Genomic DNA, 16,521 nt, shown 5'->3' with positions numbered 1-16,521 from the left:
CCACAAGGCAACCCACAATCGGAAACAATAGCATGTGCTCCCCTGGGGGGGACCCTACCGATCCACAGGAATATCAAGGAGGGGGATAGGTCGGGACGGAGACAAAGTGAACTCAATGCCCAGAACCAGGAAGACAAGCAGGCTAAGGAGACGGGGCCGGAGACGGATCAGGCATCAGCGGCGGGGTACAGATTCCCCCACGGTAGGCGTTCCAGGGGCCCCATACTTTCACCCATTTCCCAGGCTTACCTCTCGCAACATACACCACCTTTTCCCGAAACATACACCAATCCATGTTGTCCTTCCACGCCGAGACAGTCGGTGACCTCTGGGAACCCCACAATTGCGCAATATCACGCTTGGCCACCATATATCCCAGAGTCACCCACCACGTCTGCGGCACTGAGTAGTCGGTTGGCTCCCACACATTCAGGAGACATCTCCTCGCCTCGGGCAGCAGCGGCACATGCGTACCTGCCTGCAAGACCTCGTGCACACCACGCCAGAATCGCGCCACCTCCGGGCATTCCCACAATATATGGAGAAAGGTCCCCAAAGAACCACACCCACGCTTACACAACCCGTCCACAGCATAGCCCATACGCATCAGACTCGGCCCCGTAACATAGACCCTATGGAGTATCTTGAGCTGGACGAACCGAAGGCGAGCCGGTATGGCCCCCTCTTTCGGGGAGGCCACCGCAGACACCCAGTCCTCGTCATCCAGCTCCAATCCATCAGCCCCCCACGCCTCACGAAGGCCAGTCAGCAGTCCCGAGCGATCATTGATGAGTTTTTTGTAAATTAATGAAATCGTGGCGTCCGGTACATGCCCATCTAGTACTCTATCCTCCAGAGGGGAGTACTCCGGGATGGAGGCAACGTCCGGGAATACGGAGCACAACGCATGACGGATCTGCATATATCGAAAGTACTCCCTGTCCTGCAACTGGAATTCCGTCTGCAGCACATCGAACGTTTTGAATCCCCCCCTCGTCCAGAGATCGCCCACCCTGCTGATGCCTATCATGTCCCACTTCTCAAAGCCCTTCGAGGTCCACAGGGAGCCCAGCCTCTCAGATGCGTATAGTGGCGTCGCCCGGGTCAAACGATCCTTCCACCCCATCGCCAAGTTAGCCGCGTGCCACACTCGCACCATGACCCGCGTGGGGCCCGTCAGACGTGCGTCGAGCGAGCTAGAATAAAGCGCCCGATTATAGTCGCCGCCCGGCAGTAACATTTTATCCATCTCAAAGGCCGGGTTTAGAGCGGGCCCGTAAAAGCCGTGATTTATCGCAGCCAGCTGGGAGGCCCAGTAATATCGCTTGATGTCTGGGAGGGCAACCCCCCCATCGTACCACGGGATGTCAGCTTCGCCAGGGCGATACGCGGTCAACCCTCCCAGAACAGGCGGCGCTGCAAACTCTCCACCTCGCGAAAGTAGCGCGCCGGGACAACGTCCATTGTGTTCTGTAAGGCGTACAGGAAACGTGGCAGCGACATCATCTTAAACAAAGCCGCCCGGCCGAGCGGCGAGAGCGGCAAGCGCCTCCAACGCGCGACATCATCCTTCAGGCGCTGGAGGGGGGGAAGCAAGTTCTGTTTATACCGGGCCTCCGCGTCCAGGGTAATGAAGATACCCAGGTACCTAAATCCCCGCGGGGCAATCTGGATAGGACAACCCCGCGGAAGGATAGGAGCCTCCCCAGAGAGGACATACACACAAGATTTAGCCCAATTGATGGCTAGGCCGGAGTTGAGGCCAAATGAGTGCAATACATCAACCAGCACTATCAGCGATTTACGCGGGGAAGCCAGGTACAAAAGAATATCATCAGCGTAAAGAGATACGCGGTCCTCATACTCGGGGGTCCATCGGAGACCACGGATAGAAGGATGCCACCGCAGCCACTCCGCCAGGGGCTCCAAGGCAAGCGCGAAGAGGAGCGGCGATAACGGGCAGCCCTGCCGCGTGCCCCTGGCCAGCTCAAACGGAGCCGACACTCTACCGTTTACAGTCACCTGCGCCAGCGGTCCGGAATACAACAATTTCCCCAACCGATGAATCCCGGGCCAAACCCAAACTTCGCCAGCGTCGCCCAAATATATGGCCACTCAAGTGTGTCAAACGCCATAGTGGCGTCCAGGGACGCCAAAATGGCCGGCTCCCGTATGAACGGGACACGCGCGAGCACCCCATGCAAGCGCCGCAGGTTGAGCGCAGTGTTGCGATGAGGGATAAAACCGGACTGATCCTGGTGAATCAGATCGCACACCACGCCAACCAGCCGATTGGCCAACACTGGCGAGAATTTTGGGTTCCGCATTCAGCAGCGAAATGGGCCTGTAGGACGTGACCCGGTCCCGCGGCCTCCCCTCCTTGTGAATAACCACGATAGTAGCCAGACGCTGGTCTAGCGGGAGGGAACCCGCCGAACGGGCCGCGAGGAACATAGCACGGAGATGCGGCGCCAGCGTATCCGGTCGCAGCTTGTACAATTCGATAGGAAGACCATTAGGACCCATGGCCTTGCTGGAAGCGACCGAACGTATGGCGAGGGCAATTTCCTCAGATGTTGGGGCGGCGTCCAACGACACTCTGTCCTCCTCCAAAAGGGAAGGCAGCGCGATTTCCCTGAGCAGGGCATGGGAATCCTCTTCCGAGCGGGAGGACACCGGGGAATACACCCCACGGAAATATTCAGCGAAGCAATCAACAATTTCTCCCGGTTCAGTGACACACACACCATCCAGTTTCTCAATCGACGGGACAACTCGACTCGCTCTCTCCTTTTTATCCAGCCACGCAATCAATTTCTCAGCCTTATCACCCACATCATACAGTCTCCCCTGTTGCTCTCTACTGAGGCCCCTGGCCGCCTCCGTGACGAGGGCGTTATAGGCCGCCTGCTTGAGTCGGAGAACATGTAACTTGTCATCCGTCATTCCCCATTCTAGGTCACCCTCCAACTCGGTTATCTCAGTTTCAACACGGGTCACCTCCTCCCGCTCGCGCTTCCGGGAATGGGAAATAAGGGACAGGGCCTCCCCCCGGAGTACCGTCTTGAACGCCTCCCACAGAGAGACCGCCGATGACACAGACCCCACATTATCGTCAAAATATCGCGTAAGGGATTTAACCAACTCTGCGCGAATGGTGGGGTCACGCAGGTACCAGGGATTGATCGGGACCACCCTGCCCTCCCCCCTCGGGAGAATGTCGAAGTGCAACAGGAGCGGGGAGTGGTCCGAAATACCCCGCGCCAAATGGCGCACCTCCCCGATCCTCCCCGCATGGGCCGCCGGCACCAGGACATAATCTAGCCTTGAGAGACTGCCATGGGCCCCGGAATGAAAGGTGTACTGTTTCTGTGTAGGGTGTTTCAAAGGCCAACAATCCACCAGCCCCAAGGTATCCAAGAGGCCAGACAACCACGCTTGGGCACGGGGGAGATCCTTAGGGGGGTGACGGTCCTCAATTCCGGAAACCACAGCGTTAAAATCCCCCCCCAACCACTAGAATCCCCTCCGGAAGGCCAAGGAGGAGGCGCCCCAGATCCGCAAAAGTAGTCGTTTGCAGCCCTGGCGGGACATAGACAGAAACAAAAACAATCACTCTGCCCTCCATTCTACCCACCAGAACCGTGTAACGTCCCCTGTCATCATGGAGCACCTCATCAACTTCCAACGGGAGCGAGGTTTTAGCCATAATGCCCACACCCCCTGAACCAGACGTGAAGCCCGAATGGGCCAGAAGGCGGTAGCCCCGTCGATTCATAGCACGAAAGGAGTTGCCAATGAGGTGTGTCTCCTGCAGAAAAACTATATCGGGTGAAATTTGTTTCAGGAACTGCAGGACCACACCCCGTTTTATCCTGTCCCCCAGTCCATTAACATTCCAGGACAATAGACTCAGTCCCCTACCCCCCATCATAGCCGAAAGCGATCAATCGTCCCCCCGAGAGCACTTTAGGAATAGCACAACAATACTTTTGCCTTGTGGTACAAATGAACAAAACCCCACCCCAACCCAACCGCCCCAACAAAACTCCCCCCTCCCTGCACCCCTGCATGAGCCCAGACAGCCCCCCCAACTTGCAGTGTGCCTGTCGCCCCTATATAATTGGAACTAGTTCGACCCCCTAGAGGAGGAAAGAGTACCCCCTCAAGACCCCGCACCGCCTCCAAAGGAGGGAAGACGAGTACAACAAACAAAAGACCCTAAGCTTGGCCGAAAGTGGCAGCATCATCCGGAGTGAGCCCCGGCATCAGTACCTCAGACCCGGTCCGGTGGGCCGTCTCCTCCCGCAGCCCCCCCCCCCCGCCCTCCCGATCATGACCCCCAGACAAAGTGTCCAGCCAGTCCCCGGCCGTTTCAGGACGGTCAAAAAAGTGAGTGCGACCATCCACCTCCACCCGCAGCCTGGCCGGGAAGAGCATGGCGTATTTTAAGTTCATGCCTCGAAGCCGCCGCTTGACGCCCAGGAAACTCAGTCTCTGCTTCTGGACCGCTTGGGTGAAGTCAGGATAAAAGTTCACCTCCATGTTCTCCAGCTTAATCGGCCCTTGCAGTCTGGAAGCTTGCAGAATCGCATCCCTGTCCCGAAAGTTAAAGATACGGGCAATAAGAGGCCGCGGAGGGGCTCCAACCTTCGGTCTGCCCCCGGGAACTCTATGGGCCCTCTCCACGGCAAAGAATTTACTCAGTCCTCGAGGCTGGAGATGGGTAGTGATCAGGTCCTCCACAAAGAGATCCGCCGCCGACTCCTCCTGTCCCTCGGGCACTCCGATGATGCGGATATTATTCCTCCGGGCCCGGCTCTCGGAGTCCTCCAGGCGCCGATCCATGAGCGCACTCGCCTGACGGAGCCGGTGCACCTCCGTTTGAAGGGCCGCCACCTCAGTCGTGAGGCCCGACGCGGTGTGGGCCAAAGAATCGACCCGGTCGTTAGTCTTGGAGAGATCAGCTCTCACAAGGTTGACATCAATGAGGACCGCGTCGATTTTGTGCGCTAAAGTGTCGAACTGCTGGCCCACCGAGGCCTTCATTTCAGCAATGGCGCTCATGACGTCTTGCAGAGACAGATCCGTGGGCAAATCCGGGGCATCCGGGGGGCACTCAGAGGACTTGTGCGATCCTTCGGGAGGGTGTAGCGGTCCATGATGTTGGCCTGATGTGCGGCGCCACGCCGGGTTGACTTGGCCTTTAACCGATCCCCATCCTGCTTTTTGGCCATCGTCGCGGGTCTCACACCCGCACCAGCCACGCAGTGGAGAGCAAGCAATCAAGGCCACGAGCTCCGGGGGGCCACCCCAGGACGGCAGAGCGGGCCGCAGCAGGCAGGCAGGCAGGGTCTCCCAGCGAGGCCACCCCAACACAAAGAGCGCCGTGATCCCACTTGCGAAAACGGCAAGGGGGCGCGAAAGTGAAAGAGAAAGTGTGGGGTACGCGACTCGCCAGGCCCAGCCCGCCGTTGTTGTTCACTTTGCCACTGGGTCGCCCCCAAACGCGAATCCGGGGTCAGGAGAGAAGTAGGCCGCAAATTTCAATCGGTGCTCACTCCGGCACCCGAGGTCCGATTCGAAAACGGGAAACGGGTACCACCTCGGCTCAGGCTCACCGACACAGTCCCCTCAACCGATGCAGGATGAAGACAGGATAAACGTAGGAGGTTGCGGAGGTCCTCGGGAGCCTCGCACCTACGCGGCCATCTTGGTTGCGCGCTAGGCTCCTCCTCCCTGAAAACCTTTTTAATGGAAATGAGAAGTTGTCTTTCACGCTGAGGTCTCAGTATGAAATTATCCTGGAGTATGACATTGGACTTCTACTCAAGTTGAAGGGGACTTCCTCTGGAGTGGACATTCTCTCCGTTAAATTTAAGGCCCTGACATTAGACACTCTTCTTCAGAACAGACATTAGACATTCTATTGCAAAACACCATGCATAGCTACATTGCCAGTTTACTTGACAGTTCCTTCCAAGTCAGATGCTGATTCTGAGGTGAAGAAAAGAAAAATGAATTAAAACTGTATTTATAGCCAGCAGAGTGAAGGATTGTGGACCAAGAGGCAAATAGAGGCAGCTACCCCTTCAGAGTTTTCAGACCATCTGGTGTTCACCCACCTGAGAACCATCTGTTACTGGAAGGTGACTTGCTGCGATGGCAAAGCATAAGGTAGTTACTCCCTTTTAAGCAAGACCGTATGTAGCCAGTTTCAACAGGAATGCTGTAGTATGCCCCAGCTCAAACCCCACGGGAACCAAGTGTCTTCCACCACCAACCGTGCCTTCTGTTCCTAGCTGATCTCTGACCGCTCCTTTTAGATGAGCTACACCACTTTCTCTGATAAACCTTGGATCTTCCAGCAACCCCTGTAACCCACCAGGCCATCAGATGTATACTGCCCTCTTTCACAAGATTGTGAAGGAGACCTCTGGATTCTACAGAATATGACAGCAGAGGGGGAGACAGACTGGAAAATCACATGAAAAGTTCAGTAGAACTTGTTCCTAAACCTGAGATTTCCAAAGAAAAGCGACAGTCACCACTTCAGCCATTTGTTTTCTGACGGGAGCCATCACTCTCATGATCATAGCAAACCGCGGTAACGCATGACCATTGATTCAAAGAGGTCAACTGTAAACAGTCCCCGTGTCTGATCCAGTTTGATGAAAACTTCCTCATGCAGCTACTATAAGCTTGAATCTTCTGTCTGTATATAAATCGCCACATCTTGCTCCCCTGCCAGTTGAGCTGGCTTTCAATTTTGTTACTAGGTCTGGGTCAGTGCAAAAGTGGCTTGGCCATCCCATGCCTCTATATGGACCAGCCACCATTGGCTCTCCTCCTTGGCCTCCTCAGAGAGGGGCACTATCTCTGTATAGGTGAGGCTGCTTCTTTGGTGAAAAGCCTACTGCCTTTGGAGTGGTCTATTGTGGCGTGGACCTGGAAAGATTGCCTGTACCGATGAAGAAAGCAGACCTACAAATCTTTCACTCTGCCTCTGAGGTTTTGAGTCCTTCTTAATCCTTGACAAATTTGTGCTATCTCTTTCGATGCAAATCTGAGGTTAGATTTGACTGAGTTTATGACAAGACTCATTATCAACTTATTTTCTTTGATAACAAAAGCAAATCCTTCCAAGAGTGAGATTGTCTTTGTGAGTTGGCTGGAGAGTGCCCTCAGACATTGATCCATCACTAGGATGTTGTCAGAATCCACTATGAGTTAAATGCTCAGAATGCTTCCACTGTTGGCTTCAGGACCTTAGTGAAGCACTAGGGGCCAATCTGCCATATCTGCTCTGGCCTTGCCAGTGGCCTCTTTTGACTTATTGTTCCAGTTTGGGGCCTTGATAAAAGAAGCGGAGGGATAAGCGCACCTTACCAGGACAGGCCTCGGCGAAAACCTTTTGGCCAAAGACCTTGATAGATGCTTGAGTTTGTTCCAATGAGGTGAAGGAGAAAACACATTTCCCCAATTATTTAATAAAGGAGTAGCTAAAAAGGCCCCCATTGGCTACTGAGTGCACATCAGGGAAGGCTAAGTCAGCTATTTTGGATCCACCTTTATGAGGAGGGATCTAGGAGGCCCTGTGGCTTTGGTGCAGTTTCATACCTACTGTGCCCAACCTGACAAAATCTCTGGGGATATTAGAGGACCAGACTTTCGGGCCTCCTCGGCCATGCCCAGAATTTTAGGAAGTGGTACTGCTAAAACCAATAACTTGTCCTGATAGAAACGCCAGGAGCGATCACTACCCCTTTTAAGGTCCTCAACATACGTAGCTAAGACAGTGGCCATCTTGGTGTTTATTTCTGGTGTTGGAGACCCCTTACCCTCGCGCTGAGATCTTACAGTTTCAGAGAGTAGGTAAATTACACCCGTTTTACAGATTAGGTTCTCTGACAGCTATAGTCATCATCTCTCAAACATAAGTTTTGAAACCTAATTCAAAATATACCTTGGGACTATTATAACATCCATGGTATGTAAAGAACTTTCTGCCAGAGAAGATGGATTGGCGTAGAAATTTGTAGAGAAATTGTTTTGTTTATGTGAAATTCAGAAATCAGTTTACAAAGAAAATAGGGGCCAGCCTTCAAGGAGACCTGGCTGCAATGGAAAAAAGTGAATGGTTGGCTTTGTTACATAGCATACATGTCTGGCTCATACTACAAATTGAATGTTCCAATAATAAGTATTGGCATCACTAGGTATAAATATGTTTTGACCTTGAAAAGATGAAAGGCTGAGCAATCTGTCAGAGTTTGAGTCTATTTGACCCTCTGGACTGCAGATATTTTCAGCAAATGTATTAACCATGATTAATAGCACTCATTCTAAAAAAGTATTTTTTAGAGACTGAGCCCTCACTGTTGTTGAGTGTGCTCTTTCAAGAAGGCGCTCCAACACAAGTAGTAGCATGAATCCTTTGCTAGGAGGCTGCCATCTAGAAAGAAATGAAATAGACTTGAGGAAGTTAAAGAAGGGAAAGCATGAAGTAAGAAGGATGATGGAGGTGAGGAAAGGAGGCCAAGAAAAATAGGAGGTACCAGTGAGGTGAAGGAATGAAGGAGAGGAAGAAGAGTAAGTTAGAGAAGAATTGAAAAAGCATGGGGCTGAGAAAGAAAAAAAGTAAAGCAGTGAACAAATAATTAAAGAGGTGAACAAAGGGAATGGGGGAATATTCAGGGATGGAAGTTATGTAGTAAAGTGGCTAAATTGCTTTTTAGTCTGGCTTCTAATCCTTGTTTGCCAATCTGCTCCTTTTGCGTACTTTGACAAACCTTTTTGGTCCAGATTATCAAATTTGCACTGCTAATACCCATAAATTAATATTCTGTGATTAAGGGAAGTTTGCACTACTGATGCCCATCATGTACCAATTCTGTGACAGGGAAGCTTACACTGCTGATGCCTATATGATTGCTGTTCTGATTATTACAGAGAAAATATTTTTTCTTTGCACAAATTGATTGACATAAACAATGAGTGTGCATTACCTTCTGAAGCACCTTGTACATCATTTAAAACGCATTTTGAGACTTTGTACCTTTCTGAAGTAGCTGTATAATTATCTCAGTAAGGATACATATAGAGCAAACAAAGCCTGTTCAAACGCATATTAAGTTCCTTATTCCCTGGCAAACAAGGCTGTTTGGTATTTTCTTAGTAAAAATTATATATTTCTTTAGAATGTTCCTGAAGAAAACTCTCTCGCCCTCGGTTGAGTCTGAAAAGTATTTTTTGCAAAAATCAGCACTCTGTGAGACACGTAGTGAACCAACAACGGGATCTCTCGACACAGGTAATGGAGACAAGCTCTCTAAAAGAAAGCAAAAATCAAATATGTACCCTAGCACAGATTTTTTCTAGAATCAATCGGATGCCTAAGGCCCTTATTATGATGGTGGTCGGTCAGACTGCCATCGTATCAGGCAGGTGACTGTCCGACAATGAGTCGGCAGTCATACCTGCCTTAGTAGGATAGGACCGCCGTGCAGGCAGTCGTAAAATACTTTTTCTATTGCGACTTGTGCTGCGACCCAGGAAAAGGGCCGCAGCACAAGCCACAGTAGAAAAAAACACTTTGTGCACATCCATGCACTGTTTGCCAGCTACCATGTGGTGCCGGGAACATGGTGCATGGAGGTGTGTGGGGGGCACTACATGTGCCCCCAGGCTTCTTAGAAGGGGCCCCCGGAGACCCTGCTTAGGGTCCCAAAGTCCGTTTCTGTCTGCCTTTTCATGTCTGTCTGACCACCTTGAAATGGCAGTCAGAAAGGGACATCCTAATACCTACGGCGGCGCCTGCGCAGGCACCCCCTCCACTGTAAAGATAGGAGTCCGACCACCGCCCTGACGGGATCTTGGATCCTGTCAGAGGCTGCAGTCTTTCCAACCAACCTGTGCACTCCGACCACCAGTATTATAACCCGGCAGTCGGACTGATGGCCTGAATGGCAGGCAGACCACCACCGATGGCCTGTCGATGGCGATCTGCCCGCAATCCTAATGAGGCCCTAAGTTCTCACCAAGAATATAAGCAGGTGCATTGATGAGATCAGATGAGAAATCGTAGACACTTCATAAGAAGCAATAATGTACACAGCTTTGACTGTGTATGTGGGATACAGTCTTTACAACGCACCTGTTTCCGCACAATACCTTTACTATTCATCCATTACAATGCATATGCCTTTACCACACAAAATGTTACCATACATATGCCTTTACAATAAAAATTTAAGTATTTTGCAGGTAATTGGCAAGGGTATTTTTAGGGTTAGGTTTGGTGAGGGTATTTGGGTGTCAAGGGTACTTTTAGGGTTTAGGGTGGGCAAGGTTATTAGGGGGTCAAGGGTATTTCTAGGGTTCAGGCTGGGTGAGGGTATTTGGGTGGCAAAGGTATTTTGGGAGTTGAGGGGGAGTAAAGGTAATCGTATGGCAGGGGTATTTTTAAGGTTTAGAGAGGGAAGAGGAATTTGGGTGACAATGGTGTATTTTAGGGTTTTGGGTGGGTGAGGGTATTTGGGTGGCAAGGGTATTTTAGGGTTTAAGGTTTAAGCTGGGTGAGTGTATTTCGGTGGCAAGGGTATTTTTAGGGTTTACGGTGGATAGGGGTATTAGGGTGACAAGGGTATTTTCAGGGTTAAGGTGGGGTCGATAAGGTAATATATAAAAATGTTTATGTATGTATGTGTATATACACACGTACATATATAAATATATATCCATGACAGTCCCACTTTACCAACAATGAAAGCAGGCACCAGTAGCCAGGAGTCAATGAAGGTATTTATTAGGCAGAGATGTGCGCTGGACAACGAGTTTCGGTGGACACAGCCACCTTGTTCACATATAAATATATATATATATATACATTGTATATATACATATGCGCACACATATATATATATATATATACACACACACACACACACACACACACATACATATATATACAAACAAATGCTGCTCCCAACTTCCTTAAAACAGCAGCGTTTGTATGGATCTGTAGGACCCCGCCGTGTGAACGCTGTCATAAGAGCTCAGGTAAGAGTGATTTCTGCTCTTTGGACTAGAATATTAATATATGTACATATATATGTTATATAGGCTTCATACCTGCGAAATACTTACATTTTCGTTGTAAAGGCATGTGTGGTAAAGGCATATGTATGGTAACATTTTACGCGGTAAAGGCATGTGTGGTAATGGCATGCGTGGTTCCTTCATACATCTGTGTCTGTTACATTTTTGGAAATCATGTTTTGGGTGCCAAGACACATCTTGTCTCACTTTGAATAGGGCACATCCGATGAGTAGGGTTAGCATGAGAAGAAAAAATGATGGTTAAATAGTACTGTAGTCAAGCATGCACTTTTTAATTTTACAATGTACAAAGCAGAAATAGTACTTTTCTTAGTCAATTCTTTTTCTTTCACAGGGATTTGCTCTGTTTGTCAAAGCCTTACAAAAAACACCAGCATTAATCGATTGCCAAAGTTCAACCGGAGGAAGAGTTCACTGGGAGTGTTGCAGCTTGGTGTTTAGTAACTTGACCAGCATTCACAAGCATGTAGCTGGCCAGCACATGTCTGAAATTCTGTGCCAAACAGCTTCCATTTTAGAGCAGTTTGTCTTAGCCGAAGAACATAAAACTGTTGACCCATCCATTTCACATGATGAGAAAATTGGGAGAGCACCCAGCGACTTCAAAATTCACGATTTGCTGCCAAATACTGCTGATATCAGCGTTGTTGACCTGACGAGGTAAGTGAAAGGGAAACGGTGCTTGAGAATTAATTGCAAATTAACTATTGGGAAATCATGATCTCTTCTATAGCTGGCTAAGATGTGGTATAGTTCTAGAAACTTATTTTGTATTATGGTATGTTATGTTATTTTAGAGGATTTGTATGTGCCTTCTGCCACCAGTATGGCTTTGCAGCATTGTGAGGGTTGGAAACCTCACACTCTGGTTCTAGTCTTCCTCCTCAGGAAAAATTCTGCTTTCCGATTATTGGAGTTTAATCATCAGTAGTGGAAATGTGGTTTGTATGCCACTTATATATGCATGATTTGTTTATATTTGGTTTAGACTGGGCTCCAATGATGTGTTTATGCAGAGATTTGTTATTAATTGTATACATTTTTATTAGATTTTCATTGCACAGAATGGAAAAGTATATTGGCAAACATATAATAAATAGTGGCTTAGATAAAGGTGCAATTTCTAAACTCATTTTCTGCAGTGTATTTAGTTTCATTTTTTAGTTTCCAAATTCCCCCTAGTCCTCCCTCTTTGTACCCACCCCAAAGTAACAGCAACTATGTCAGTTAGTTTAGAACGCATTAAACCTGCAGTGCCAACCACGAGTGGGATGAAGGACACCATCTACCTTGGATGCTTTATTCTGACGTTTTATTTAAGACTCCACAAGTTCAATCACACCACAGTCATTGAAAAGTAAACAGTATAGTATAGTGAACTACTCCCTCCTCGTAGCCGACCAAAGAATTTTTGGGGTCTATATCAAACATATATTGCCGAGCAGACTGAACAGCCTACGGTCCCACTCCCCGATGCTTTGGATGACCCATGATAGAGGCCAACGCAGTAGGATATTGTAGAGGTGGTCTCATCGATCATAAAGTGTGTCTTTAACCTGTGATAGATGGGCCAGCATTCAATATATAAAAACCTGTGATGGAAATGTACAATGATTGTCTTCACTATGACTGATGTTTAGTTAGATAAAAAATGAATTGCACCAATTTTGTTTTTGCAATCGTATAATACTAACGCGTAAATATCCGTGATCTGTATTTTGTAATGATACACTACTTACTGCTTCCAATGACACAGCGTGAAGAGATTGTTTGTCGCAATGTGCAACCAATAAAATAATTTTAAAGAAACGGTTTAGGGATCGCAATCTTGGTGGGAATGAGAGAGAGAGCGGAGGCTTCCTGAAACCTAGTGCAACAGCGGATCCCATATTGCCTCAAAGATATGTATTGGCCTGTCCTTTTCCTAAAGACTCTCTCCATTGCTATTATGTGCCAAAGTCTCGGGTGCCTGAGTGAGAGGAGGAGGATTTTTCTTCATTCAGTGAAGGCAAAGTAATTTTTTCAGCCTTTAAGCAGTTCCACATAAGTTCCAGAAGAGGAGAACGAAAGCACAGTAGAACCAAGGCAACATCTGAATATAAAGGTATTGGCAATATCATTTTCATGGCTACAAAGATTACCACCCAAAATGGTTTGATGTGAGGACGGTTCCACCAAATGTACTTAAAATCTTACAGAACGCCGGAGCCAGTCCAGCATAGCGGGCTTGTTAGTGAGTGTAATTTATTAAGCTTCACTGGGTAGGGATACCAGCAGAACACTATTTGGTAGTTTGCCTCTTTACCTAGCGTACTCCCTGAATTTTGAGTGACGACTTGCAATAACTGCTTCCACTGAGTTTCCTTTACATCTCTACTCAAGATCTTGTTGCATCCCAGTTTATAATGGCAAGGTGTAGTAGAGGGGACAGCCTCAAGTAAGTGGTTTTATGAAGTAGAGCCTATGCTCTTGGAGACATAAGGCGACTTAACACATTTTTTACATTGTTTTAGAGCACTGGTAGCCTCTGCTGTAACAGTAGGACTAGTTGAACATAGTGGAATTGCTCTTTGAAGTTGCATTTGCACACCTCATAGGATAGAACTTTACCCCCCCCCCCTTCCCCCCCCCGGTACACATACCTGATATCGTGAAGTAGCCCTCCTGATCTCATTTATCAACAGTTCCTGGGATCAACGCAGGTGTACAGACAGGCCTATAGTGGATAGGGAGGTGTGGTGAGGAAAAATAAGTCAAATTCAGTTGTTTCGCCAATGTGTACCAGACTGTACATATGGTCTTTATAGGGGTGCTGATATAGGTAGTCAAGTATCTGCCTGTAGGACTTGGCCTTTTTGGCTAAAGTTCCCTAAACGTTTTGCTTTCCCCCTAGACTGTTTTCCTGACATAGAGATGCCAATTTAGATGCTTGGGGTACTTTGCCACTGCTGATCAGTGTCAAAGTACAAGTGTTCCCTATGTAAAATGTAATGGTGATTGGTTGGCCATGATGGTATGTTTGCCTTACTAGTAAAATCCCTAGTGATGTGCACTATGTGTGCCAGGGCTAGTAATGCAAAGGCGTGCGGAGAAGGGAACTCAGGCCTGCAGTGTAGGGCCTGCGTGCAGAGTGCTAAGTTAGCATGTTGTCCTGACAAGTGCAACCACTTGTTAGGCCTGACTTTCCCTTTTACATACACATTGGGCACGCCTGTGGTAGGTCCCAGGTAGCCTCTGGGCAGGGTGCAGTGTAAGTAAAAGGCAGAACATATCCTGAGGTGCGTGCTATGTTCTGACAGTGAAAAACACTCCATTTCGTTTTTCACTGCTGAAAGGCCATCCTGTTTGTTAGCCTAGTTTCCTGTCAGTTTATAATGGAGAGGTGAAGTTTAGTATGTATGAACTCAGTGTCATAACACATCTTTCTGTGAAGGTGGTTTTGTCACTGTGTGTTCAGAAACCACTCTTTTAGAAAGTGGCTGTGTTTTGTGCTCTAGGCATTTCTGTGTGTCTCTGCTGAAATGTGGATTGTTTGTCTGGAACTGAAAGGTGAGAGGAGCTGGGAGAGAACTTGACCCAGGGAGGGGTTGAGATGGCACCAGGCTGCCCTGCATCTGGAGAGTAGGGGGAGGAGAAGCCCGGGAGGTGAAAAGGCCTGGGCTGGTGCTATAAACCAATTCACCCATCTCCTGCTGAGTGATTAAGGATCCAGACCCCCAGTATCAAAGGGAGAGAGGTGACACTGGGAGGGAGACACCCAGAACTGATTTAGGGAGGGGTCAGGGACCCCTGAGCACAAACGAACGTCAAAGACATTAAGGGGTATACCTGAGAGCTGAAGCCCCTGAATGTGGGAATGAAACAGATATGGATTGAGTCTGAAAAGGCTTGGACCCATTCTGTTGTCAAGAGGAACTTCTGCTAAAGAAAGAGCAACTGAAGAGACTGCTGTGGAAAGACCAATCCTTGCTTCGTGATCTGAGGCTGGTCTGCAGTTTGCTGTTCTAACTAAGGGAGAGGCTGTTGGGACGGTGCTTGGAGGCGCTGGATCCCAATGCTTGAACAAGACTGTGCTTTGTGCTGTGTCTTGTAACCCCAAGGGCCCGAGGTGAGCTGGCTCCCTGTTTGGAAATACAGGATCATAAAGGTTTCTGGAGAAGTCCCAAGCAACGCGGTGTGCGTGTGCTTTTGCAGCTTGAGACCCTCAGAAGTTGTGCCTTGTGACCATGGGCACGCAGGAGTAAGCTGAGTATCGGACGCGCTGGGTGTGTGTCGTGGTGCAGGCCAGGGCGTTGGTGAGGAGCGCCTGGTCGTGGTGTGCACGGGTAGACGAAGTGAGACTCGGAGGCTCAGAGTGCGTGTCGTGGTGCAGCCAGGGCGTTAGTGAAGAGCGCCTGTGCATTGTGTGCACCAAAAGAAGAAGTGAGTCTCGGACGCGCAGAGTGCATGTCGTGGTGCAGTCAGGGCGTTAGTGAAGAGCGCCTGGACATCGTGTGCACCGGGAGAAGAGGTGAGACTCGGACACGCAGAGTGCGTGTCGTGGTGCAGCCAGGGCATTGGTGAAGAGCGCCTGGACATCGTGTGCACCAGGAGAAGAGGAGAGACTCGGACGTGCAGGGTGCGTGTCGAGGTGCATCCAGGGCGTTAGTGAAGAGCGCCTGGGCATCGTGTGCACCAAAAGAAGAAGTGAGTCCCGAACGCGCAGTGCGTGTCGTGGTGCAGCCTGGGCGTTAGTGAAGAGCGCCTGGACATTGTGTGCACCGGGAAAAGAGGTGAGACTCGGACGCGCAAGGGTGTGTGTCGAGGTGCAAGCAGGGCTTTGGAGAAGAGCGCCGGGTCGTCGTGAGCACCAGAGAAGAGGCGAGTCTCGGACGCGCAGTGTGCATGTCAAAGTGCAACCCGAGGTGCTGGTGAGGAGTGCCTTGGTAGGGTGTGCACCGAATTTGAAGTAAAGTCTCCACAGCGCTGAGGGCGGATCTCGGTGTTGACTGAGACCGCCGGAAGGAAGGCCAAGTCATTGGGCCCTTGGAGTAAGCCAGACTGGCAGCCCCGGAGGAGCTGAGCTGCCGGTCCGAGTCCGCCGCACCCCGTGACGGAGTTCTAGATCAAGGCCCAAGTCGCTGACGTCGCAGAGGAGAGTGGGGTCGCACCCCCCCAGGTAACGTGGATAATCACCTGTGGTGGGGTGCAGGCCCGGAGGGACACTCTCTCGGCCTCTCGCTTCTGTCAGCTGCGTGAGCCGTTGCTTCAGCTCGGATCTCGGCCCGTGCTGACCCAAGGAGGGGCATACTGAGGCCGGAGTGGGAAGCAGTACTTTTTTGTCATCATTTGAACCTTAACGGGGGCACTGTTAACGGAGCACCTAAAACTATTGTATTACACTCTGCATTATTGTTGCTA

At 49.6% G+C, this 16,521-nt stretch overlaps 1 protein-coding gene across 1 annotated transcript in view; it reads left to right on the top strand.

Annotated features, from left to right (window-relative positions):
- Positions 1–16,521, top strand: part of TSTD2 (thiosulfate sulfurtransferase like domain containing 2) — a 175,882-nt gene that overhangs the window by 32,296 nt on the left and 127,065 nt on the right. Inside the window, exon 3 of the mRNA XM_085636601.1 lies at positions 11,456–11,781. Within this exon, the coding sequence (XP_085492727.1) occupies positions 11,456–11,781 (326 nt within the window). The remainder of the gene's footprint in view (positions 1–11,455; positions 11,782–16,521) is intronic.

Source organism: Triturus cristatus, chromosome 2_1 (genome assembly GCF_964204655.1).
Source record: "Triturus cristatus chromosome 2_1, aTriCri1.1, whole genome shotgun sequence".
NCBI lineage: Eukaryota > Metazoa > Chordata > Amphibia > Caudata > Salamandridae > Triturus > Triturus cristatus.
This window is presented reverse-complemented; position numbering and strand designations above follow the sequence as displayed.